Raw genomic sequence first — 26446 nt, forward strand, 5'->3', positions numbered from 1 at the left:
AATCATTTTAATAAATCTTACATAGGTACATACTTTTTTGTTCTAACTAAAGCGTTCAAAACGTGGTAATAATGAACAAGCTCCCGACGAGATTATTGGTGAAACCAAACCAAATAATTCAGACATCCCTCAAAAGTCTGTTGATGATACTTTCCTGTGGAAGCATCAAAGGAAGTCAACAAAAAGTTTTATTCAGGTTTGTGAAATTAAGATGTCTGCTATTTTTTTTTTTTTTTTTTTTTTTTCTACTTCAATTTTCTACTTCATCATTTTAACTGAAATTTCCAATTACATTAAAAGTCCATAACAGCACAGCCTTAAACCCGTGCTTTTTAAAAGCAAAATTATTGAAATATTCAGCAAATTGATGGCCAAATGGGAACAATGTGTATCTCAATTGCAACTTTTAAAAATCTCTGATTATGTTTTATTCTCTTCAAAGAAAACTAGCAAAATTGCTTCCTCACAATGTTGTGCGATTCTTTTTAGAATGTGAGAAGAAAATTCACAGAGTATTTCAATACAAACTGTTTGTAGTTTGCCTTTAAAAACATAATACATGAGCAAAGACTTACAACGTTGTAATCTGAAAAATGTATTTTTCGACTTTGGGCATCAAAATAATGATTATAATGGAGAAGATAGATCAATCAGCTCTAGTTATGAGCCTAGTAAATAATGTGCTCTCAAGATACAATCCAAAAATGTGAAGAAAAAAAAAACCAAGGATTTGTAAAGAGCAGAAATAATCAGGATTTCTAGAGTGAATCTAGGAGTACTAAAAAAAAATACGAAAGTTTACAAATGGTCTGAAATTTTTCATGTCTCACAAAATCTTTGAATCAATTTCCATGTGCAACAAGCATCTTTACAGGTGCATGATCAGAGAGGTGAGAACAACCGTCCGCTGGGACAGTAATTATGTAATCGTTACATCCACTTTAAAATTTTATCTGCTATGTATTACACATTGTAAATCAATCTACTGAAAATTAACTGTCATTGATCAATATTTTGTGCAGTTGTTTTTTTTTAACTCAATCAAGCTTCCAACTTAATTACTTGTTTTCACTTTCTAATTTACCTATTTTTACTGTAAAAATTTCTAGATTGGTCTTTCAACTACGGAAAATCCACAAGTTTTCCTCGAAGATGATGAAGAGACATGCCAGTATCTCAATCTGACAATGAGAACTTTAGATGATTTGACACCCTCACCTTTCAAACTAGGACTCATCAAACTTGTGGACTTGAGAAAACAGGTGAGTCTTGCTGTGTCATCTTACTTTATCTATCAGCGTAATTGAGCTCAGATCTTAAATGAGTCTCTTATGTAAAATTTTCACGAATCTGTCTTGATACTGTGATGTAAAAAGTAAGTCTACAAATTCAGATTCAAATCACGGTAGAGGTGTCATCAGATAAGTTGACATTAGTTTCCTTTTGATTTGTAGGTGCAGGCAACGAATTTATGCCTCTTCACAAAGCGTCGTTTGCTACTATCCACCTTAAAAACATCGGTCTCATGATCGTATCGTAAAAAAACGACTTATCAGTTATATAATCCACGATTTTTATGTGGTTTTTATTATTTCTGTGCGGCTACAAATTAAAGTGTTACAAGGTTTGAAAGGATTAAAAAACCTATCAAAGCTTGTGTTCTCGCTTCTGCAAGAGTCGGATGTTTTAGTAGCGATGCGAAAACGCCTGGAAATTGAAAGTAAACAAATGTCAACTTATCTAAAAACACCTCTAAAATAATAGAGAGAAAAGTAAAGAATGGTACTGCATGATTTTTTTTTCCCCCTTACAATGCGCTGGTTTTTTTTATATTTTTGGACGATTTTTGAGTTAAAATTATTGTTGAATTCTGCTCTATACCATGAACCAGCGAATTAATTTCGGGTTTTTGGCACTCTTTCTTGGATGATCACGATTTGCAATTGGATGTATTTCTACCTAACGGAACTATGTGCATTATGGTGTGAGCCCTGTCACGCATATATTCTTGTGGGTCTCAGGGCTCATGTCTTAATGCACATAGTTCCGTATGACAGGAATGCGTCCAATTTAGGAAGAGATGTTTTCCTCATGCTGATGGCTAAAGTAGGAATATATCGACGGTGAAACTACCAAACCACGTATCTCGGTTCGCAACGTCGCAGACTTCCTGTCATACTTTATTTTTTAAATGAAAAACTACTTAACGTCCAGTCTTGAAAATTTCTGTAAATTTTCCTCTTTGTGCGGAAAAAATTCTGTGAAAATTTCAAGGAATGATATTGATTTGGTCTCCTTCAAAAAAATAAAATGTGAGCGTAGATTTTTAAACACGGCAAACGAGATATGTGGTTTGGTAGTTTCACCGTCAATATGTATCTCAGATTCCGATGTTGTAAGTCTTCGCTCTTGTTCTGTTTTTTTTTTTTTTTTTAAATAAAACTAGCGAACAGTTTCTTTTGAAATTTTCTGTTGATTTTGTTCACTCATCTTTTAAAACTTGCTAACAAGCGTAAGGAAATTTGATCAGTTTTCTGTGAAGAAAATAATTAAAATTAATTGGAGACTTTTAAATGCTGCAATGGAGATGTTGCATGTGTGAGGAATTTGTGATTTGATTGTTGATTCTTGAGTAAAAGTTCGTGAGAAATACGATGGTGCCACTGGTTTTCTCTGAAATCAACTCCCAAGCTCAAAAAAAGCTCTCAAGTTGAGCCCAAAATGGAGGGGATATCCCACCCTACCCTGAGAGTCCACGTCTACATCAAGACAAACTCTCCATGCAAAGATAGGGAACAAATACATTAGCAGGGTTGCCGTGTTCTCAGTTTTGGAGTCCCCAAATAAAGTGGCAGCCCTGTCAATGTATTTGCTCTCTATCTTTGCATGGAGAGTTTGTCTTGATGTAGAGGTGGACTCTCAGGGTAGGGTGGGATATCCCCTCTATTTTGGCCTCAACTTGAGAGTTTTTTTTTGAGCTTGGGAGTTGATTTCAGATAAAACCAGTGGCACTATCATGTTTCTTGCGAACTTTTACATACAAATCAACAGCCAAATCGCAAATTCCTCACACATGCAACATCTCCATTGAGGTATGTATTTTTCGCATTGTGCCGTTGATCTCAATCAATACTAATGAAAAAATATTGCTCTGGCCACTGTAAGCTCCCTGATGATTCTGTAATTGTTGAATTGTTGCTCAAGAGCTCATTTCAATTACTGTTTCTTTTTTTAAAGTTTTTTTTATGAAAGTTTAATGAAGTAATGCACAGTACATATAATTTTCATCTTCAAGTTGTCAATCAAGATAAACTGCAGTTTCTAGAAAAATACATTTCCACAACTAAGATTTTTTCCTCTCACCATCATTAAGGATGCCTGTCAGTTGATCATCCTCTTCAGAAATTATAGACTTTTCAATAGTAATCAATTGAGTAAACCAGTATTTCTCAGATATTTTTCTAAAGTTATGCATTTATTTAACATTTCCTCTTCCAGATTAGACCTCGCAATGTCTCCATAAGCTTGAAATTAATCGTTGGTTACACTAAATGTCCAAAATCAGAGGATGACTCCACACCGCCTTTGGCCTGTGCAGCAGAGGTATTTGAGGTAAGTTATTTCTTAAAATGTCCTAAATTTTTCTGTCATTACACTTAAAATGAAGTTTTGGTCATCTAAACTTGAAATTTTCATTGCTACTGATCATTATTTTTTCCGAAATTTTACTCCTTAAAAAGTTAATCTAAGAACATATTTGAATCAAGACTTTTAAAAAAGGCGGAAATCCACTCTTTCAAACTCGTTTTTCTTTGCATTTTTGACTCTCATTTGGATGTATTTCTGTCAAACGAAACCATTTGCATTATGACGTGAGCCCTGTTATGCACATATCCTTACGGGTATCAGGGCTCATGTATTAATGCACATAGTTCCGTTTGGCAGAAATAGTCCATTTTAACTAGCGTTCGCGTTTTCATGCGTCTGTCACTTGCATTCCAAGAAGCGGACCACCACCACTTTCTCGAGTAATGTGGTAAGGACAACTGAAGAGTTCCAATGGTAAAGAAAAAAGATTTTGAGAAAAAAAACTCCTGCCATATTTTTAAGTTATAATTCATTTTTTAATGTAATCATATTTTATTTTTTGCAATTTCTGATTAATGCGTTATTTAATCTGGATATCTCCGAACTAATCAAATATCTCCTCAAGATCTGGCTGATTTATCAAGACTCAACTAAGCCAAGAATTATCAAAGAAAGTTTCCCTATATTTTCTCCTCCTGGAAAGAATTTTGACACTGTCAATAAATGTATAATTTTTACTTAATTTTTCATCCAAATTTTCAGCCCAGAAAGTGCCAAGTGAAACTCACAATTCTCCCAGAAAATGAAAAAATCAACGTCCAGTCTGCAGAGTGTGACGGTATTCCTGACAAGATTTTCAATCGGAAGAAGGTAAATTTGTAAACTTCTACGTAACGATTTGTACCCAGTACAGGGATGCAGGAAGATCTTCGTTCTCCCATTTCTCAAGAGATCTTTGTTCTGTTGGAAACACATTATATTGAATTTTTTGAAGCAGTGAGCTTATTCTCTGTGCTTCCTTTTATAATTTACAAATATTCATGGCTTTCATATTAATGAGATCCGACATTCCCACTTGCACATCTTCATTTTTTGGGCTTCCAATCTTTACTTGCAGTTGAGAAGTTTCTGTACTTTTGATTTAGTAAAGTGCTAAAGATAAAAACAAGGTAAAAATAATCAAAATGTGTGGCTGATTTTTCGCATTGTTACATGCTTTCACATCCTAAATCAGTCCACACGTACCGCAGCTATATCTTCCAAGTGATAATGAACTGTTTCTAAACTTTTGATTTAGTAAAGTGCTAAAGATAAAAATAAGGTAAAAATAATCAAAATGTGTGGCTGATTTTTCGTATTGTTACAATCTTTCACATCCTAAATCAGTCCGTACGTACCGCAGCTTTATCTTCCAAGTGGTAATGAACTGCAGAATGTATCAGTGTGGACTTTGGCCCACACTTTCAGTGTCCCCATTGTTACCCAAGCTGTTTTAGCCGACCCTAGAAAGTGTTCTGACAGGGAACACATAGAGCAAACCCCATGTAGTAGTGAACTACTGAAATGATCTCTAGGGTGTCCCACTTTGAGGGTCACCTCCGAATTTTGATGATGGTACCCTCTAAATCGTTGACCCCACTTATAAGAATAAGATTGCACTAAAGAAAAAAATTCTAAAAAAATTTTTAAGGGTTGCGCACGGCCAAAAACCACCCCCCGGAATAGGGCAAAATGCAGAATTTTGCCCATTTTGACGATTTTTTTAAACAACATTGTAATTGAGCTAGGGCTCTGAAAATTTCACAGTAAGAGCATATGTTGGGGCACTTTAAAGAAAAAATTTTGTTCATGTCATCATGCGTTTCCATTTTTTGCTAAAAATCCTCAAAATCTGCTAAAAACGCGATGAATTTCAAGATTTTGTATTTTTGTCTTATGACGATTTTTTCAGCTGACAAAGTTCAATTAAACATGAAACATACCATTAATTGCATTTTGATACTCACTTTGATCAAAATTCATACTTCACTTTATTTACCCCTCCCCCCTCCCTTATTTTTAACCGTAAATTCAGCGTTATTCAAGTCGCGCGATAGGTGCATGGGTTTTTTTTTCTTTTTTCCATTAAAGATCACATTTTTGTATTCATATTCTTACGCTTTAAATGTCGACGCAATGTTTCATTAAAGTAGTACTTACTTACGAAAAATGGAAGAGCATGATGTGGACTTTTTTTTGAAAAAAAAATTGTATTTTTGAAAAAAAAAATTGTATTTTTGAAAAAAAAATTGTATTTTTGAAAAAAAAATTGTATTTTTGAAAAAAAAATTGTATTTTTGAAAAAAATAATTAATTTTACCGAAATAAATGGGAACGGAGCCGAGCGCCAAACAATTAGAAACAACATCATTCCTTTCTTCTAAAATTCTTTGGCAGAAGCTCGGGAGGAAAAGAAGAAAAACTGACTGAATACACTTCAGAAAAACGAGGATAGTCTTCCAAAAACAAGTGGCCAGGTGCCTAAACAGTAGAGGAAATGCATGATTACTTCCTCTTTGAATACTCAACAACTGACGCTCCAGCGATAACAACAGGGCAGTTCATCCCTCTCTTTTCGAAACTGTGGCTATTTTTCGGCATCAATTCGGTCTAACAGAAAGTGATTTGAAAGGCCTTCAAAAAGTTTGCTTATTCAATTTTAGATGTTTAATCTTTGCTGGTACAAATCTCAGCGTCCAATAATTGCCCTTCAAGATGATTTGTAATTTACAAAAAAGATAGGTTACTTAGTATGCTTCAGAACTACTACTACCCAGTATGCTTCAGAAAAACGAGTTTAGCTCTCCAAAAAAAAGTAGCAAGGTTATAGTGCAAGGCAAAAGGTGGCAAAAACTAGTTAAGGGAATGCATTATTCTTTTCTTTTTATGTACCTGGTAATGTTAGGTAGAAGTTTCATCAAAGAAGATCATCATGAGATTCATGTGATGCAATTTCTTCATTTTTTTGTTGTTATGAAATCAACCATATGATAGGATGAAAATATGTGTAATTCAGTATCATTTTTCACTAGTTGATTGAGATAATTATCATTGCTCTCATTAGTTACTAAAGCTTTAGCTATTTTTCTTTTCATGCTATTAGAAATTAATTAATCAAAACAGACAGAGACCCCAACCTGTCACTAAAATAACTGTAATGTCTTGAAAAAGAGGCCAATGTAGCCTCTGATACTCTCTTATCAATACTACTGTACTGAAGCAACTTTTTTGTAAATTACAAATCATCTTGAAGGGCAATTATTGGACGCTGAGATTTGTACCAGCAAAGATTAAACATCTAAAATTGAATAAGCAAACTTTTTGAAGGCCTTTCAAATCACTTTCTGTTAGACCGAATTGATGCCGAAAAATAGCCACAGTTTCGAAAAGAGAGGGATGAACTGCCCTGTTGTTATCGCTGGAGCGTCAGTTGTTGAGTATTCAAAGAGGAAGTAATCATGCATTTCCTCTACTGTTTAGGCACCTGGCCACTTGTTTTTGGAAGACTATCCTCGTTTTTCTGAAGTGTATTCAGTCAGTTTTTCTTCTTTTCCTCCCGAGCTTCTGCCAAAGAATTTTAGAAGAAAGGAATGATGTTGTTTCTAATTGTTTGGCGCTCGGCTCCGTTCCCATTTATTTCGGTAAAATTAATTATTTTTTTCAAAAATACAATTTTTTTTTCAAAAATTCAATTTTTTTTTCAAAAAAAAGTCCACATCATGCTCTTCCATTTTTCGTAAGTAAGTACTACTTTAATGAAACATTGCGTCGACATTTAAAGCGTAAGAATATGAATACAAAAATGTGATCTTTAATGGAAAAAAGAAAAAAAAACCCATGCACCTATCGCGACTTGAATAACGCTGAATTTACGGTTAAAAATAAGGGAGGGGGGAGGAGTAAATAAAGTGAAGTATGAATTTTGATCAAAGTGAGTATCAAAATGCAATTAATGGTATGTTTCATGTTTAATTGAACTTTGTCAGCTGAAAAAATCGTCATAAGACTAAAATACAAAATCTTGAAATTCATCGCGTTTTTAGCAGATTTTGAGGATTTTTAGCAAAAAATGGAAACGCATGATGACATGAACAAAATTTTTTCTTTAAAGTGCCCCAACATATGCTCTTACTGTGAAATTTTCAGAGCCCTAGCTCAATTACAATGTTGTTTAAAAAAATCGTCAAAATGGGCAAAATTCTGCATTTTGCCCTATTCCGGGGGGTGGTTTTTGGCCGTGCGCAACCCTTAAAAATTTTTTTAGAATTTTTTTCTTTAGTGCAATCTTATTCTTATAAGTGGGGTCAACGATTTAGAGGGTACCATCATCAAAATTCGGAGGTGACCCTCAAAGTGGGACACCCTAATGATCTCCCTTATTGATACAGGGATGGGCGTAGCCCGATTCCGTCCCGAGTCCGATTCCGTCCCGAAATTAAAACCAGATTCCGATTCCGTCCCGGAAAAATAATTTCTAAATACAAGCGGCAACATCGCAGCAATTTAAATGGTAGTACAATAGAAGAATTAGGAAGTGATAGAAGAAACTCACCATGCGATCACGTTTAGAACCAGCTTCTGAGCAAAAATGTTGAGAAAAGTAAACTGATCGGGTGTAAAGAGCCCGATGCGTCAAACGGTAAAAAAAAATAAATAAATAAAAATTGAAATATTACAGAAACATGTTAGGCGTATTTTTATGGGAAACAGCGCAAATAAATTTGAATAGAGAATCTTCACTGCTATCACCGAAGAGTTTGGTGATGCTCGCTTGTCATTTTTTTCAAAGTTTTAGATTGCAGAGTGGCCTCAGATTTATTCGCAGAGTTGATAAAAATTTTGGAATCTTTAAAAACTTGTTTCAGCACACCGACGAAACTGTACAGATCTGGATGGGTTTTATAAAAAGTGGAGTTATAACGGGAGTGGGAACTCTCACATGCGTTAGTGGTTTTTGTTGGCGCTGCACTTTTCTCAGCCCAAATGCATGGTGGGAAACGAGCATCAGGCGTTATATAATTATTGTTACTATTTGCTACTATATTGTTACTATACTTATTTGTTTACTTTCTGATATGCTACCATTCAAATTGCTGCGATGTTGCCGCTGGTATTTAGAAATTATTTTTCTGGGACGGAATCGGAATCTGGTTTTAATTTCGGGACGGAATCGGACTCGGGACGGAATCGGGGGACGGAATCGGGCGATCCCGACAGGGATGGGAAGCGCCTATGGTAAAGACTCCAAACCTAATTTTTGGATTGCAATATTGCAATTTTTTTTCCTTCATAGTGAAGTACGACTCCATACCAAGGATCCAACATCATTTGAATTCATCTAGAGGACCCCGCACATTCCTTATGGGAAAGTGCACCATTTTTTTTTTTTCCCCCATTCAATTCATCTCAAGATGCTGATCAAAAGTCATCATTTCGCCAGCTTTCTACGATGCACTGTTTTCACACAATATGCCCGGAACACTTCTATTGTTCCGCGGTAAAGAGTCAGAAAGATTCCTCATTTCAGCACTCGAGTGAACGGTCGGCTGTGTGTCAACAAGGAAATCAGGGTAACTCCAATACCAAGCAGCAGTCTTATCTTGGATTTTGCAAGCCTTTTTGCTTGACCATCCAAATTAGATTCGTGAGGAGCATAAAAACAGGAAAGTCAGAGAAAAAAAGTGAACGTCAAACAGATGAGAGCGGGAGGGAGATAGCCCTAGAGTAGGCAGGAATAGATAAGAAGACAGACACTCGCTACGTTTTTCCTTATTCACATCAGACCTATCCTTGAATGTCTTGTTCTTTCTGAATCTTTATCGCCGAAAAATTGAAGCGTGTCTTGTGCAAAAACAGTGCATCGTAGAAAGTTGGCGCAATGATGACTTTTGATCAGCATCTTGAGATGAATTGAACGTAATAAAATATCACTCAATATAAACACAAATTGAATTTTAGTTGATATCTAGTATCTGGTACTTTTTGCCGTCTCTAAACTTTCACTTTTTTTTTCTTTAATAGCGGCTTATTGTCAATGGTCAAGATGTTAAATCAGTCAGTTCCAAAAAGAAGAGTGAAGACCTTTTACCAAAATTGGCACACCACTTTAAATTCGGGTCCAAACTTCATCTAAATCGCACCATTGTTGCCAGAGTTGAGGTAAGTTTATTATTTTCTGGTCTATTTACTTAATCTGCATTTAATCACAAAGAAAAATGGGTTCTTCATCATAGTTACACCAGGCACAGTCAATTACGCTTAAGCAAAACACATCTGTCCAGGGCAATTTTGTCCCGATTGCGTGGATGTCTCAATAAATTGTAGTTTCCCCGAAAACATCAAATAAAGCTAGAAAATTGTCAATTTTGTAATTGGTCAAGTATTGCCTCAGGAACCAAGTCCTACAACAGTTTTTCGTCCAAATGATATAAAATTTTGTTTGTGGCTGTCATGACTAGGCTCCTAATTAGTGCTGTAAAAAAGTACCATTATAGTTGCTCCTGCATTGCAAGACACACAAGACAAGCAGGTGAGAACTCATAAACAGATCCAAAAAATTGGCCATCTTGTAGAGGTAAAAAAACACACAATGATGTTGCCAAACAACCTCAAATTGTTTTTCAAGACAGTTAATCCTCACTATTTGCTTCTGCGCAGAGGGTCAATGGACTCCTGTACACATACATTCTAGAAATCACTGCTGACGAGCCATGTATTTTGGGACCTAATGGAGTCACAGGGTTGTGTACGGATGAAAAGGATGTAACGCACAAAATGGTAATCGTCTCTAAAATAAAATGCATGCTAGTTGAATAATAACTTCAGAAAGATAAATGAGGTAGAGCATAGCAGGGAAAAAACGAACATAGAAAGAGGAGTAATAGTAAGATTTTTAGAAAATTAAACTTTGGTCCTGTCTTTGCATTTTTTACAGATTATGATAAAATAGCTTTTTTTACAATTTGATAAGGAGCTCTGAAAGAAGCATTTCTCTTTTCTTGTTTTCTGGGCACATGCTTTAAAAATATTGTGTTTACCACAAGAACTGTATGCCTTATATCAATTCACATGAATTAAATTTATGAAGGTGTTTAGAAAAAAAATAACATTTGATAACACAGTCTATCGAAGCGCCCTGAAATTTTTAAATTCTCTGTGTTTTGTTAGAAGAAATTCCGTTTTAAAAATTTCTGTTCATCTTTTATGCTCTCAAGAGAGGTGAGACAATTTTATAGCTCAAAATTGTCACAGAATAATCTTCACCTAAGATAAGAAAATTACGGCAGTTCTCAGGAATGGAGGTTCTCACAACAATGGACTTAAGTTCATGGAGGCGAATTTTTTTCTTTTTGATACTGAGTTCCCTCAACTTTTGCCCCCTCTAAATAAATCTTGCCAACACTCGTCCATGCTCCCTTAAGATTTGACTGAAATGCTGCTCTACCAACCAATTTGTACTTATTATCAAGTTTCTTGTTCATTCTGTAAAAATATCACAGCTCTAACTTGCTTTTTTTTAAGGTGCACAGGTATTGCTTGGTAAGAGTTCTTGAGAAAGAATGGCTGGCTCACTCGGAAATCACTTTCTCTAAGTGCGGCGCTAGCCTTAAGAAGCTTCAAAAGGTATAGTGCTATTAATCTTACCTGCATGTTGCCTCTATCAAAGATTTGATGGAAGTTCCTTCTTCACAATCGTAGCTCTAAAGTGACTGAGCAACCAAACTAACTCTTTCTACATTATGGCATGCCTGTTTTTCTTTTCCTTTTTTCCTGTTCTCTACAACAGAGTATTTTTAAACTGAGTTTTTGTATGAGAGGGCTCAAAATCTCAGCTCGCCAAACGTGCCATCAATCGTAATCAATCACAAACATTTTTTGTCCGATTTTCATTTTTCTATGCTGCCATTATCAAAACTGTGATTTTATCTGGTTCTAATTGAAAAATCTTGAGCCATGTCTTTTAAATGATAGGCAATGCTCATTGTTTTCTCAGTAGTTGTAATTTTTACAGTGTATTTACCTATCTGTCATGTAAATAGTTTTATTTTAGGAACAACTTCGAATCTATTTAATCTACAATTTATTTAATGTTTATAATTCTTCTCCCCTGTATTTTCTCTCAATTTTTGTTGAAGATTCTGTCTTACTTCAATCAGCTAATTCATATTTTTTACGACTCTCATCTAAAATCTCCTTCAATGCAATAATGCAATATTTCACACAAAAAAGTCAAAACAGTGCACAGGGAATGCCACTTTTAATTGAATTGAAAAAAAAAAGATACTCATCACCGCACCCATACAGGCACCTGTTAAGAGGAAGCCAAATTATCGTCATGATCATGAGCTCTTGCAATGTAAAGTTCTTTTACCGGAGAAATTTTACCAGAAAATATTGAGAACAATTTTTATCCTCCAATCCGCTTTCTAAATCACAAACATGTTTGTAATACCAAATTATTCACATTGCTTGAATTATATGTAAGTTAACATGATATCTTTCTTACGAGGTTAGGACTTGCATGTGAGAATAATTAGTAGCCTTCCGTAAATAGTCCTCATTTTTATGGCCAAAGTGAGACACGACATATCTTCGTTTGCGACTTTGTAGACTTCTTGTCATTCTTTATTTTTGCTTTGGAAAACTAGTTAACTGATTTCTTGAAACCTTTCTTGATTTTTCTCCTCTATTAGTAGAATATTGCGGAAATTTCAAGCTACACAGTTGGCTCACATCTTTAGGAAAAAATAAAATAGGAGCAGAGATTTTGAAATACCGCAATACTGACACGTGGTTTTGCTTTTTAGCCAAAGATTTGCTACAGGATGTCCAATGGGCTACTAGACAAGATATGAATTATAGTACCACAGTATTTGTTTCTTCAAAATTCTAGTGAAAAGCGATTCACAGAATGGGGAGTTCGGGAAGCAACTCCAAGGTGAAATATTAACACTTAGCGAGATATTATGTGCACTGAACATTGATCAAATGGGACACGAATCACACATCATGTTTAATTCTGTCATTAAACCAATGTTGATTATAAATACTTACACGAGTTAATTTTCCAACTCCCTGTCGCGTGAATCATTTTCTACGCAGAACTTAGAGAAGAAAAGATGTAAAGAAGTGCTCTAGTTTGTTCCTTGTATTGTACCTAATCGTTTCTACAACCCTCTTCAAGCTTTCATCTATGTTTGATACGTCCTCGTTTTCTTAATAGTATTTTATATGGTATCAGTTGTTTGTAACATATTTTAAGCATTACCTAACCCTACATACATGTTTTTCTTTGATGAATTTTAATACAAGTTATTTGTTTCTACCGTAGTTGCTTTAATATTTTTGTTTAATGAATTTTTCTATGTATTTTAACACTGCCATCAAAATTTTATCTTGGAGTTTTCTTATTGCCTTTCCTTTCATCCTTTTATACCCATTTTCAACTGCAGGAGATACAGTAAGTTTATCAACGGTGAAGCTCCCAAACCATATATCTCGTTTGCGGTGTTCAAAAATATCGCTTTCATTTTACTTTTTCAAAGGAGAACAAATCAACATTATTCCGTGAAATTTTTTCGGAATTTGCCTTGCAAAGAGAAGAAAAATCTCAGAAGTTTTTAAAACTGACATGAAGTAGCTCTTTAGTTAAAGGACAAAGTATGATGGGAAGTCTGCAATGTCCCAAACCGAAGTATTTGGTTTGGGAGTTTCACTGTCGATGTATAAAAAGGCAGGTTATTCAATAATATTTTTTTTCTTGTACCGTGCACCTTGCACCTTGCGTATTGTTTTTTTACACATTTTTACTCAAAGACATGTTTACACCAAATGGTTCATGTTCTCACCAAAGCTTATTAGATGAGGTCAGAGCCAGACAAACTTAATTACACAGAACCTTTCCGGAAGAAGTGTTGTTGAGGACTGAAATCGGCTCTATCATAGGGCCAAAATTGAACTCACTCCAGATAGTTGTAACCTCCTGTATATTTTGACGTTAAAAGTTCTACATTTATTGATAAAAATATAATTTAGCCTGTTATCAAATCGTCTCACAATCAGTGGGATATTTTGCTGTCAGTATAGGTCTGAAAATTGAAAATAGCCATTTTTCAGGGTATTTTTGATTTGAATGCGTCCTTTAACCAGAACGCAAGCCAGCATTAGGCTACAATAAGTGTTTATTTTATTGTATTATAAGAGAGGTAAATCAGTGTAAAAACTATCTTAATACTCCCTCAACTTCTTGTCCAAAAGCGGAATCAAACTTGAAAAAGCCTAAAAATTGGCCATCCGGCCATCCAGCTCTCGGCCCTTGACGTCACTCCTTCTTTTGAAAAGAATTGCTAAAAAAATGAGACAATATATTATGTAATTTAACTGTCAGAAATTTTCTTTTAACTTTTTTTTTTTTGGTGAATTCGTGCTCACCCTTGAATTTTTCAATTTGAACACATTCCTTGATGAATGAAGAAATAAGCCGTCAAATAAGACAATGAAGTCGCAATAGAAATAAACCCCTCCAACTCTAAACACTTCATTTCTTTTATTAAGATTCTTTCCAAAAATATCTGCTTATTATTTTTTGCAGTTTAGTTTTTATCCATCGTCCAATTGCAGGATAAAGCATTTGCATATATTTACTCAATGGAAGAGGTTAAACAATTCTAAGTTTCAATGCAATTCTATATTGCCTTAAATCTCTGATAATTTTTTTTCAAATATCAAGATGTAAAATGGGTTATCGTACGAATGTTTTGCAAACATGTTTTTAATGTGTGCTTTTTTTTTTTCAACAAATTTCTAAAAAACCCTCCCTTGCTTTAAACTCCAAAGAAATTAAATCGTTGAACATCAACAATCATACATTTTAGCTACACTTTAACGCTTGTTATTCGGAAAAAATTGGACAGCATTACCTGAAAAGGAACCTACTTTCCCAGCTCATTCATTGAGGCACCTAGCTACCTAGGATATCTATAAAGTATGTTGCTTCTGAAAACAAAAGAGCCTGTTTTGCTTGATGCCATTTAACTGTTCGCAATCTAGTTTTGTTGATTACCACATAACTTTTCGAAAGCTAGTGCTGATTGCTACTCTTCATTCCCTCATTTCTATTTTGCTTGGTTCCATTAGATGAGGCAGAAAAGTAGAAGTAAGCTTGATGAAATTTGTATCAGCCTTGAATTGCGTCTCTCAATGCTTACGTGTGTTTCGTGAAAACAGGAGTTGAGATAACATATCTATTCAACCTTTGAACTGTCTCTTTGATTCTGAGTTTCCAACTTTTGTAGGCTTATCTCGCAAGCACAGGTCTTTTGGGTAACAGTGCAGGTCTTGTATTTGCTCTAGTAGTTACTTTCAATTAGACCTGCCTTGTGAAAATGCTAATTCTTGAAGTTTGATTATATTTAAGTTTTAAATTACAAAATAAAACCATCAGACTCCAAGTTGTCAAAAATGGAGTCCATCTCTACCTTATTTCTCGCTTTGTTCTTTGTTTTGGGACTCACAGCAGCTGCTCAAGTAATTACCTCCTAATTAATTTTTCTGCATAAGTATTTTTCATTACATTTCACTCTCTCTGCCGAGACAAAAGTGCAAATAAATATGGTAATCGTGTATATACACTTTCATCCCGTTAACTTATCAGTTGCAGCATTGGAGGCTATCTAAATCTGTATAAAGAACTACAATTAATTTAAAATCCCTTTGTTTCATTTAGTTCATTGTGAAGGCATTCTTATTTTGATCAATCTAGATTCGGATTCTATACTAACCATTCACCCGACCAATTTTCATCTCCAATTTGAAGAATAGCTTATTAAACTTCCCGAATCATTTATTCCGTTCCTGTTTATTGACCTCCATAATAATGAACTGAAAGTATTTCTGGCTCTCTTAAATCTCCAGAAGAGAAGCGTTGACCTGCGTCGACAGGATGCAGAGACAACATGGACTAGTTATCAAGTCGAAGTTTTAAAAATGTCCTTCACAAATAACATCACTTGTTTGTTACCTTTCAAAATTCCGATGTCGCTTTTACACAGAATGTTTTTTTTTCCCCCCCAGCCACTATCGTTGAATTAATTTAATGTCACTTTTCAGGTGGAACAGTTTTTGTTACTGATTGATTTCCAATGAGGCTGATATCTTGTGTTCAAAGATGATGAACGAATTCCGAATTTTTAAAATGTTTCATTGTGACAGACATTTTCCTCTAAAAGAATCTCCTAATTTCATCTCCATTTTTTTAATCGTAGGCAAACGTGGACCATGTTGACGAATTTTTAGACTTTGCCAAGAAGTACGATAAAAAGTACACAGATGAAGAATTTTCCCGAAGGCTTCACATCTTTCGAGCAAATTTGAAAAAGATCAGCTACTTGCAGGAAACAGAGCAAGGAACCGCAACGTATGGTATCACTGAGTTCGCCGATCTGTCGGGTAAGCTCAAGAATGCTCAATCGATCACTTTCATAGTTTCAGATTAATTGTTAAAAAGTGTTCCCTCTTTACTTTTCATCATGATGACAATGATTTGGACAGCTTGTAGTGTTGTCAATTCACATAAAAACATATTATTCTACATGATTCATATGATTCTTATCGTATTTTCCAAATTCAGTGAAATTCTTGAGGCCGATAATTATAAAATGTGCAGGTAATGAAAGTCTTGAATAAAGTGAAAATGGGTCACTAAACCATGAACGAATTTTGACTTGCGAATACAGTTTTCTAAAGGAAAATGACGCGTAGAACACGATGCGCTCATTAAAAACGGGAACAAGTAACTCAATAACCGAGAAATGCGTAGTTCAAATCGCTCAACTTATACGCAAATTTAAAACGCCCCGGTTTCGCGCCGCGCCGAATGATGTCATCCGGCACCAATCAGAAGCGGGCAAGGGTTTCCACGACTTCCGTCAAATGTCTTTCTACTCTTCGTATATGAAAACAATACTAAATTCGAAATTACATCTTTTGAATTCAAGACTTGAATCTCATTCATATGTTAGCTGTAATAAACGAGCAACAATTCCACATTGAAACACGTTTTACTTAAACAAACATCAGAGGAAAATGAGAGAAGATTGCGATATGACTACCGCAGTGCGTCAACACCGTCAGTTTCCCGCCATCCGGGTGCGTTTGAAATGTCTTGCAGTTTTTAGATTTTTCAAAAGCGGGTTTCTCCGCGATTTCGGCTACATAAAAATGCGGAAAAATCACCACGTTATCTACTCACATTGTATTTTCAGAATATTCAATAAAATAAACAAGGTTTAGTGACCCATTGGCCAGTTACGCTGGTCATAGAATCGTTTTTTAATGCTTCATTCATGTAGATCAGCTAAAATAATAAGATCTGTCCAAACAGCAATTTTCTACGTTGAATATTACTTAATGGAGATATCACGTCTTAAAAAACTCGCTGTAAGACATCATCCGACGCGGTAAAACATACATGCCATGCACAATGTCGGTGGATGACGTCAAAAATCGAGTTTTTCAAGGCCCGCTGCATCGGTTTTTATTCATCGTAGAAAGTTACCGTTTGTACTGATCTTGTTATTTTTAACTGATCTACAAAAATCAAGCATCAAAACACAATTCTGTGACCAGCGCAACTGACCCATTGTCGATTATTCTAAATGCATTAGCCATTAGAAAAGAGTGAACTAGAAAAGAACCTAAATGTCTTCATTTCAGAATCTTACATAGAAAACGATTCACAAAGTGAGGAATCCGGAAATTAACTCATAGAGAGAGAGGAATCAACAAGTATTTTTAGTACAGATTAAATGGAAGTTTGACAATACAAATTATATTATTTGTATTTTTTCCATTCAACCAATGTTGGTTGTAAACATTAATATCTTGGTTGGGTGTTGATTTCCAGACCTTTAGTCGCGTGATTTGTTTTCCTCGTGAAAGGAGGGGTATTCTGCCATGCTAAGGATAAACGCCGTAAGAACATTCGAGAGTTGCCAAATTTCCCTTGATAAAACATGCAATTTTGACGACATTCATGCATATTTTTCCTTGAAATTTTGTTGACCGGCGCCGGAGTTTGACCCCTTTGCCCCCCTATAATAACTCGAAAACGGTTCCTATACTCATCTTGGAATTTTTTCCTGAGTTTTCTGTTATTATAAGCTTCCATTTAAACCTTGGTTCGATGGTCGAATCGAATAAAAAAAAGGGGCGAAATTTTGGGAGGTTCTTTGGCAATAGCTGATGTGTCTTGGTTCCTATTTTCCAAATGCGGTCCAATTCATACCTTGTCTCTAGTCCCATCTTTTTGCATCATTCATCTCATTCGTTTCCTTTTTCGCTGTATGTTTGCAGCTGCTGAATTCAAGGCCAAAATGGGTTTGCAAGTACCTCAAAACTACCTCCCAAGAGATTTCATCAAGCAAGCAGAGATTCCTAAAATTGAACTGCCAACTGAATTTGACTGGAGAGACAAGAATGCTGTTACTCCTGTGAAAAATCAGGTTAGCCTAAAGTTTCGGAGTTGATTTCATTCACTCAGTGTTTCAAGTCTCCATAAAAGATATCACATTTTTTGAAATCAGATTAGTTTGTAAAAACGCACAAAACTAATTCCCAGAATATTTATCCAGGACATAATATCGTTATTCACAAAAATATTGAATCTGAGGCATCCTCTGTGAAGGTAGCAATGGTGCTTTCAAATTTTATTGTAAAATTTGTACAAAATTTTGCTAGAGAATTACTCAGTATTAATCTTCTGCTTGTCTTAATATTTTGCTCTGTATCTTCTTATTTAATTTAGTATATCAAAATTACTCAGTGCATTCGAACCGAAACTAACAAAAACTTACCAAGGCAAATCAGGTTGGAACCAAAAAACTAGAAGTATGAAGCTTTACTTGCAACACTGCAAGACTTTATTGGAAATCACTATGTTGTAGCATACTGCACAATTTTTATAACACTTTATCGACACTATGAACACTTTTTTCTAAAGAAGTTAATAATTTTTCAATTTTTTGTTAAATATAATCGGTTTTTGAAAAACGTTTCACTTGTATAGAAAAGAGTATTTATCAGGAATTTTTGCCAGATTCTGGTCTCCACCGTCAGTGCCCAGTAAAACTATTGATAACGTTGAATATCGATAGATAACTCTAATTTTGAATAACAAAAAGTATTTTTGGTGGTAAATATTTCTAGGCAAGACGAAATTCTAAGAGAGATATCGGGATGTGTTTTACTACAGGAACTTCCGTCATTAATAAGAGCTTCAAAATCCTCAGGCATGTCAAAGAGGCATCACTAGTTATTGGTACTGCCGTATATAAAATTAATCTTATTTTTTTCCTCATCCATCAGTTTTCTAAAAAAATTCAATTTTCCCTGACAAACTCTGATATCTGCAAAGAGTTGAAATAGTCATAAATAATAGGGGTTTTTTTTTAATCGGCACTAAAAATTTACAAGCATCAACTTCAAAGATGAAACGATTCTTTGTTAACTTGTTGAATTTTGGCTCCTTACGCTCTTTCAATGCTGATTTTAGGGCATGTGCGGTTCTTGCTGGGCTTTCTCCGTCACTGGAAACGTTGAAGGACAAAACGCGATCAAGAATGGGAAACTTATTTCTCTTTCAGAGCAGGGTGAGTATGAACTTGATGATTATACAACTTTATCTCTTTAAATTTTATCTCTCCTTTTAGCTCCTAAAACATGTAATGCATGAAATCAGGCCGTAGATGCTAAAATGCGGTATGTGCAAGTGGCGTGGCGTACTTTGCGATATATCGATTGATCCATTTAAACTTCCATTAAAACTGCCATTTAAACTTCGAGTTAGGTTAGGTTAGGATTGATATACAGGCATTCGCAACGAACACCTTAATAATGGATACCTTACCATAACTTTTAATGGGGAAATATCGATAATCGATTATTTACGCCTCACAACTGGTCTATGCGGTATTTTAAAGTCCTTAAATATGAATGCTAATTTTTTTCACCCTCAAGTTGATTTCGGAAAGTTCGGAAATATTTATTGTTTACCGCTAGAAGTTTTGACAAGGAATCATTTTTTTGGTGCTACACTTCTTACTTGGTTCAATAGTTTATTTTCATGACTCTTACTTACTCAGCTCCAAATTTTATGTCTTTGCACTCACTAATTTTGAAGATAGATTTACTTGTTTAATTTTAATTTAAATTTTGACTGTCAATTATAGAACTGGTAGACTGTGACAAAACAGATAATGGCTGTGGTGGAGGATACATGTATGACGCTTACCAAGCCATTGAGAAGCTCGGCGGTCTGGAGGCGGAAGACGAGTACCCTTATGAAGGCAAGAATGACCAGTGCCGTTTCAAAAGGTCCGCTGTTAGGGTGCAGGTCAAAGCTGCCGTTAACATTTCCTCCGATGAAACAGAGATGGCTCAGTGGCTCGTTCAGAACGGACCTATCTCCATCGGAATCAATGCCAATGCCATGCAGGTAAGAATCGATGATTAGGGATTCCGCCCATGGTATGAGGGACTTTACTGCCGTGCTAAGGAAGAACGCCATATGGACTTTCGAGAGTTGCCAAATTTCCTTCGATAAAATGTTTATTTTTGAGGCAAGTCATGAATATTTTTCTTCGAAATTTTCAGGAACTTTAGATGAAATTGCAGTCATAATTTTCTGAAAAATTATAAGGAAAATATTCATAAGTTTACCAGGCAATTAGTGTTTTATCAAAGGAAATTCAGCAACACCTGAAGGTTTATACGGCGTTTTTCCTTGGCACGGCAGTTCAGTTCCAACAGGTTCCTCTTTTCAGAAGTGGGATGTTTTGAAGTCGTGTTGAAAAATTAGTGCTTTAGTCCTAAAAACTAAAATGTTTTCTAGTAATTTTAAGAATGAGTTGCCAGTGGTGTAGTTCAATTTTGCGCTACATAATAGCCTGTAAAATTTAATTACTATTCAACACTTTTGAAATCTGAACATGGTAGATCAAAACCTTACATTGCTTTTTCTCATAATTCTATTATTTGCCTTGAAAACTTCAAACCATCATGATTTGGTTCAGTGTGTAATTTGGAAATTGCAAACAAGATGAAAAAATGCATTTTTATCATCATTTTGGGCAAGTCACAATCATTTGGAATTTTGGATAATTTTTTAGCAAATTTTTTCTCATTTTTAGTTAAATTGAATCAAATTAAATCATTTCTAAAAATACGTTAAGCCAGTGTACAGGGTGATTTTGCCCCAAAATGTAAACAATTTCCTCTGCGTAGTATTACCCCGAGAACTCTGGTGCAAAAAAGGCGTTTCTCTGTTACACTGCTTAAAAAGCTCTACCTCTAATTTCTTTATTTGTGAGGAAACTATTGGATCGTAAAACTTGACATTTGCGTCAAAGATATCATTAAATAATGGGTAATATTCAGTTGAATTCCCATCTTAGTACAAGCATTCTTTCCTGTCAAGAGTTTCAAGAGGCCTCACTTGCCTAAATTTTCTCTTGTGAAAATAGTTCTCTCTAGTGATTGATTCAATTTGTCCCATATGAAGCTTGAATTATTACATAGTGTGTCAGGTATTTTGTTTGTTATCTCAAATTGTAGCTTTTTGGTCGAAGGAACGTAACTTTATTTCAAGGTTGCAAAATTAACTTAAAAAGTCCAATTTTTGGCAGTGTTGTACCCGTTAAATTTTTGTCAAAAATTTGTCTGATTTTTGCTTGCGATTAGATGAAAAATCCGTGATTTTTCCAGTTAGAAAAGCCCTAGATTCCCTTGGTAAAATTCAATTTGCGAAGGGAAATTTGACAACATTGAAATGTAGTTACGTTCTTTTGTGACGAAAAGGACGAAATGAACTGATTTTTCTCCCGTCTCTCAGTTTTATTTAGGTGGAGTGTCTCATCCCCTGAAGTTCCTTTGCAGCCCATCCCAATTGGATCACGGAGTTTTGATTGTTGGTTTCGGCGTCCACAGTGAGTATTCATTCTTGGGCTTAATCCCCGAAATTGACGCTTTCACAAAATTTAATAAAACCAGAAACATATTTTGCTCAAATATTGAAATCACATCTCTTTATTTCTGTAAGAAACAGAATCCTTCAAAGAAGATATATTTTAGTTGTTGGCACTTAAAGTTCTCTGAAACCGAGCCAAAATTATCGGAAAGCAAAATCAGGGGCGCAGGAAATGCTTGATATTGCAATCCCAAGATCAGAAAAAATGTGAGGCAATTTTAAACAAAAATATTGACTTTTGCTCCCCTCAGTACTTTAAAAAAGTGGGGCAGATCGCACATTTCCCCCTAAAATCGAACATTTTACCGTAAAATCGGGTATTTGGTCATGAAGTAAATTAGAAATATGACCTTCAAGCGTAAATGCAGGATCAGGGTAATTTGGCATTTTCTTTACCCTTGAGCTAAATATCATCTATCATTGTCACGAGGAACTGACCAGCGTTCCTTCAAAAAATGGAAGGGTAAAACACACTCATTTGTGACATGTTTATGTCACAATCATTACAAAAAGGCGAAAAGTTCCGAGTCATTTTAGGGAGTACTCTTCACTCTTAGAAATTTTTAGCAGTTGTTCGCAGTTGTTGTTAGCTTTGTTTCACTCCAATAAGTAAATAACAGGTGAAATCTCGATTTTGACTTTGACTACAGGTCTCCATTTAAAATTTTGTACATAATGAACTGCCGAAATTGACGTCCACTTGCGTGAGATCTGTTTTTTCTGATGCCTCCTGTCTGCTAAGGGTTCACTTACAGCCCATTGTTGACCCTTTCTTCATACATATAATTTTTCATTCATCATTTTTGGTAAAAGCTCCCAGTGACCTGGAAAACAAAAACACGAAACAAATGAAGGTCAGGGGCTATTTAAAAATTGCGAAAGTCAGAGATAAACTGGGAACTTTCGAAAGTTAGAACATTTTGATGGACTTACAACCCTAATCATGAAATCAATAGTTCTTTTCAACAGCCTGTAAGTGTCTATTTTCAGGCTTGATGTTTTATTTAAGATTGAGTTCTGGACAAATCTTTATCAAGAGAATGTGAGGAGGCATCTGAATTTTTGTCTCTTAAAGTTCTTCAACACTTTATAATTATTTATAAATATGAGGGAAAAAACACTAAGAAGTGGCCCGAACTATATGTAACAGGGTGGAGAAATGGTGCTGGGTCCACACCGTTTCGCGGGGAAAATAAAGCCAAGAAGTTCCAAAAATCATAGTTAGAGTCGAAAATTATTTTTGACATTAATTATAATTTTTGGAACTTCTTTGCTTATATAAATAAAAAACAATTATCTATTAGCAGTTGAATTTCTCTAAAATTTTCTCACCTCTCATCATTGTTCTCGTTTTCTCTCCAGAAACTAAATACACACACAAGACTTTACCCTATTGGATTGTTAAAAACAGCTGGGGACCACACTGGGGCAAAAAGGTAAGCAAAATGTTATTCTGTTTGATTCATCTCGGATCTTCATTTTCTCATTGCAGATTACCCTCTTTTCAACAAAACCTTACCTTATTGGACAGTGAAAAACAGTTGGGGAAATCGATGGGGTGTCAAGGTAATTGTTTCATAAATTTTCTGCCAGGGTTCAGAGCAAAGTTTTTTGTTCACCCCCCTCAACATTTGAAGAGCAGCCAAGATGATAGAGTCGAGTGATGTTTTTTTTAAAAAATTTAGATGTTTGTCATTGTAAAAGAAACTCGCCGCAAGGCGTACAGTGTAACATTATTCTCCTTTGAATCTGAGTTCGAAGTTAATTTGTATCGATTTTTCCACATACTTTTTCAGTGTGAAATTGCTTTTCTCCAAATTACAAATCTGTTTATCAACTCCTTCAAACGCTACACCTTTCTTTGAGCCCAAAAAACTCCTTTCTATGCAATTTTTTAATCGCTTGGATAAGCAATGAGAATCATCCATGAGAATCATCCATGAGAATCATCCTAACTACTGGATAGCTAAATATAAAAAATGCGTTTTTCAATTGCAACGTTTAAAAATCCCCAATTAGGTTTTATTTGCTTCAAATTAAACTAATCACAATGTTCCCTTGCAATTTTGTGTGATTTTTTTTAGGATAAGTGAAGAAAAGTTACAGACATTTCAATAGAAACTGTAAGTTTTTCCTCCCAAAAATAAATCATGAGCGGATACTTATTCTGCCGTCCAACGCAAAAACGCCGTAAATCCATTCCAGATTTTAAAATCCTTCTTCAGACAAAATGCTGTATCACAAGAAAACCTAGCCACCTTAATGCTCCATATTTTAAATTTGACTTCCTAATGTTATTACCCAGTCACTCTGAAAGTACAAAAGATGGATGTTTGCAGCCTTTCTTGCTGTGGAGCATTTTGTCAGAGAAAAATGTGCCGAATCTGAGATATGCATTATTCGACTTTAACAGTGGATTTGATGATGCGAAAAGTTCTCACATTTTTTATAATAAAAGACTATGCAATAGTCAGTCTTAATATCTTAATATGAGTGTACTTTGTAATCCTGGATCTTTGGATTCCTGGAAAATTTAATGGCATTATGGCACTTCATTTACCTTGAAAAAACCACATCATTAAAAACAAATTGGGTAATGCTAAACGCTGATACCGATTTCAAGCTGTCCAATGAATCACCTATGTATTAAGAGCATCTCAAATCTCCTGTTTTCATTTTACCATATCTCTGCAGATTAGCAAGTCTTTTGGCAGTTTATCATCTTATATGTCTTGCTTTTAGTCCTCATTGGCATTAATTCTTATTGCAAAACTTTTATGTGGTTCGTAATGCTAATGTCTGAAAAATTTGGATCAATTCCAGACTTCTGGAATTTAACTGATTGGTTTATTTTATTTTTCTCAGGGTTACTACCTTGTCTACCGCGGTGACGGAACCTGTGGGGTGAACCTGATGGCTTCCTCAGCTGTTCTGTAGTGATGATGAATTTTGAAGCACAAGCTAGGAACTAGACGATCAAAGGAAAAACAAAATTTTTTAGTGCCATTTACAATTATTTAAAGTGAAGCTAAAATAATATTCGGGGGGCACCAAGCTTTTGGCAGTCTCGGTATATGAAATGGAAGTTTAGGCCGAATCTTCAAGAGGGTCAGATGTAGGGGCTCTTATTTCAAAAATTTTGCTAGTTTATCCACTTCATACTCGTATTGGAGTGATTTAAATGCATATTTGATCTCAGTTCTCCATGAAACCCTCTCAGAATTTCTCGCAAAATAGTGAGTTCTCCACCTTCCAAATTTTTTAGAGGGAAATGCGCCTGAATATTTTTGAAGATTCAAAAATTGTTACACTCTGGCCATCCCCATGGCAGAAAGTGGTTGTGAAAATGTCACAGCATTACTGTCAAATTTAACAGTGCAGCGATGTTTTTGAAACAGTCTTAATAACATCATTTTTATCAATTACTGGGTGGGCAGCTACGCTCATACCCTTGGCAATAATTTTAGAGCTCTTTTTCTTGTCCTTAAACAACTTTTTAAAATGAGCCAGGATAATTCCTGCATAAAACTGACTTGTGTTACATTTTGTAATGAAAGCATTACTATTTGGATGGAATCATTTTTAGTGGACAAAAGGTTGGATTCGAATTGCAGCTTATTTAATTTTAAGAGACTGAATTTTATGTACTCATATTTATTATTTTTCCTTTAATTTGAAAGCACAGTCAATGTACAGTTGTATGTTTGAGGTTACTGGTTATCATTGCCTTTGGTGTAATTTCCCCTCAATTTTTACCCATTACAATAATTACTTTTTTACCGTAGGTTATCCTTTCCCACTTCAAAGCAAAGTACTGAAAGACTGGGCATTTAAAAATTAGGTCAATAGGTTGTTTTGGTTTTTGTTTGTTGTTACTGATGCTTATGATATCTCATCAGGTGTAAGCGTAATTTTGTTTACTGCGATTGGTTCAACAAAATTCAGTGCCATTCCTTTTTTGTGATCTTTTTATCAATTTTTTACCAATTAGTTATATTTATTTTAAATACAGGTTTTATAAGTTAACAGTACCGTTTTTGTCATTTTTACGGATTTTCTCTCGGGATAGATACCTATTTAATTCATTCTCTTTTCGACTCCATAGCCATTTTGGGGCTTACCATAAATTAAAATATAAATGGAGAACATAAAAATAAAAGATCAAGAAAGTATAACGAAAAATGTACTTTTCTATAAATTATCATGGGATTATTCTGTATTGTACCAGATTAACTTACAAGCTAAGGAGCTGGTTTCAAAAAATTAGGAATCAATCGAGTAGGGTTATTAAACTATTCATAAATTCCCTCAGAGAATACCAGAGTAAAGTAAATTGATTCTCTCTCTCTGAGCATACTCTAAAAAGTAAAAAATATTATTAAAAAAACAAGCAGCATGGCAAAAATCAATCCCTGCAATCTGATTGTTGAGCTTTACACTGATACCGCAACACATCAAAGATCAATATATTTCACAACACATATCGACGGTGTAAGTCAGCAATCACATAAGTGGTTTGCGGTGTCTCAAAGTCTCCGCCTTTATGTTATTTTTTTTAGGGAGAACAAATTGACATCATTCTGTGAAGTTTATGCAGAATTTTCTCCGCACAGAGAAGAAAAATTCACGGCAGTTTTAAAGAATTGCCATTGAGTAGTTTTCGTTTAAAAAATGAAGTATGACAGGAAGTCTGCGACGTTGCAAACCGAGTTACTTGATTGCCGACTTACACCGTCGATGTAAGAGCTACATCTTGTCTTATTTTGCTGAAAAACCAGGCTTAGTTTCAACAGACAG

The 26446-nt window shown here is 35.0% G+C and overlaps 2 protein-coding genes and 1 long non-coding RNA gene across 4 annotated transcripts in view; 2 read left to right on the forward strand and 1 right to left on the reverse strand.

Moving 5' to 3' along the window:
• Positions 1–11256, forward strand: part of LOC109033080 (uncharacterized) — a 56693-nt gene extending 45437 nt beyond the window's left edge. Inside the window, exons 27-33 of one of the 2 annotated variants that reach the window (XM_072304335.1) lie at positions 53–196; positions 1110–1262; positions 3499–3612; positions 4351–4458; positions 9649–9786; positions 10285–10404; positions 11149–11256. In XM_072304335.1, coding sequence (XP_072160436.1) covers positions 53–196; positions 1110–1262; positions 3499–3612; positions 4351–4458; positions 9649–9786; positions 10285–10404; positions 11149–11256 — 885 coding nt within the window. Of the gene's footprint in view, positions 1–52; positions 197–1109; positions 1263–3498; positions 3613–4350; positions 4459–9648; positions 9787–10284; positions 10405–11148 lie in introns of those variants that run through there. The other variant, XM_072304336.1, reaches the window with a different exon arrangement.
• Positions 11257–12685: 1429 nt separating this feature from the next.
• On the reverse strand, positions 12686–18046 carry LOC109033118 (uncharacterized). Its single transcript, XR_002008989.2, has 2 exons — positions 17912–18046; positions 12686–13973 (listed from the first exon to the last, which is right to left on the reverse strand). It is a non-coding gene; the product is annotated as an uncharacterized lncRNA (long non-coding RNA).
• On the forward strand, positions 14931–25675 carry CtsF (Cathepsin F). Its single transcript, XM_072304337.1, has 8 exons — positions 14931–15153; positions 15891–16074; positions 17980–18128; positions 19178–19274; positions 19854–20119; positions 21515–21608; positions 23012–23085; positions 24515–25675. Exons 1-8 carry the CDS (start codon positions 15088–15090, stop codon positions 24584–24586), a joined length of 1002 nt encoding a protein of 333 aa, XP_072160438.1. The 5' UTR covers positions 14931–15087; the 3' UTR covers positions 24587–25675.
• Positions 25676–26446: the final 771 nt, after the last annotated feature.

Source organism: Bemisia tabaci, chromosome 9 (assembly GCF_918797505.1).
Source record: "Bemisia tabaci chromosome 9, PGI_BMITA_v3".
NCBI lineage: Eukaryota > Metazoa > Arthropoda > Insecta > Hemiptera > Aleyrodidae > Bemisia > Bemisia tabaci.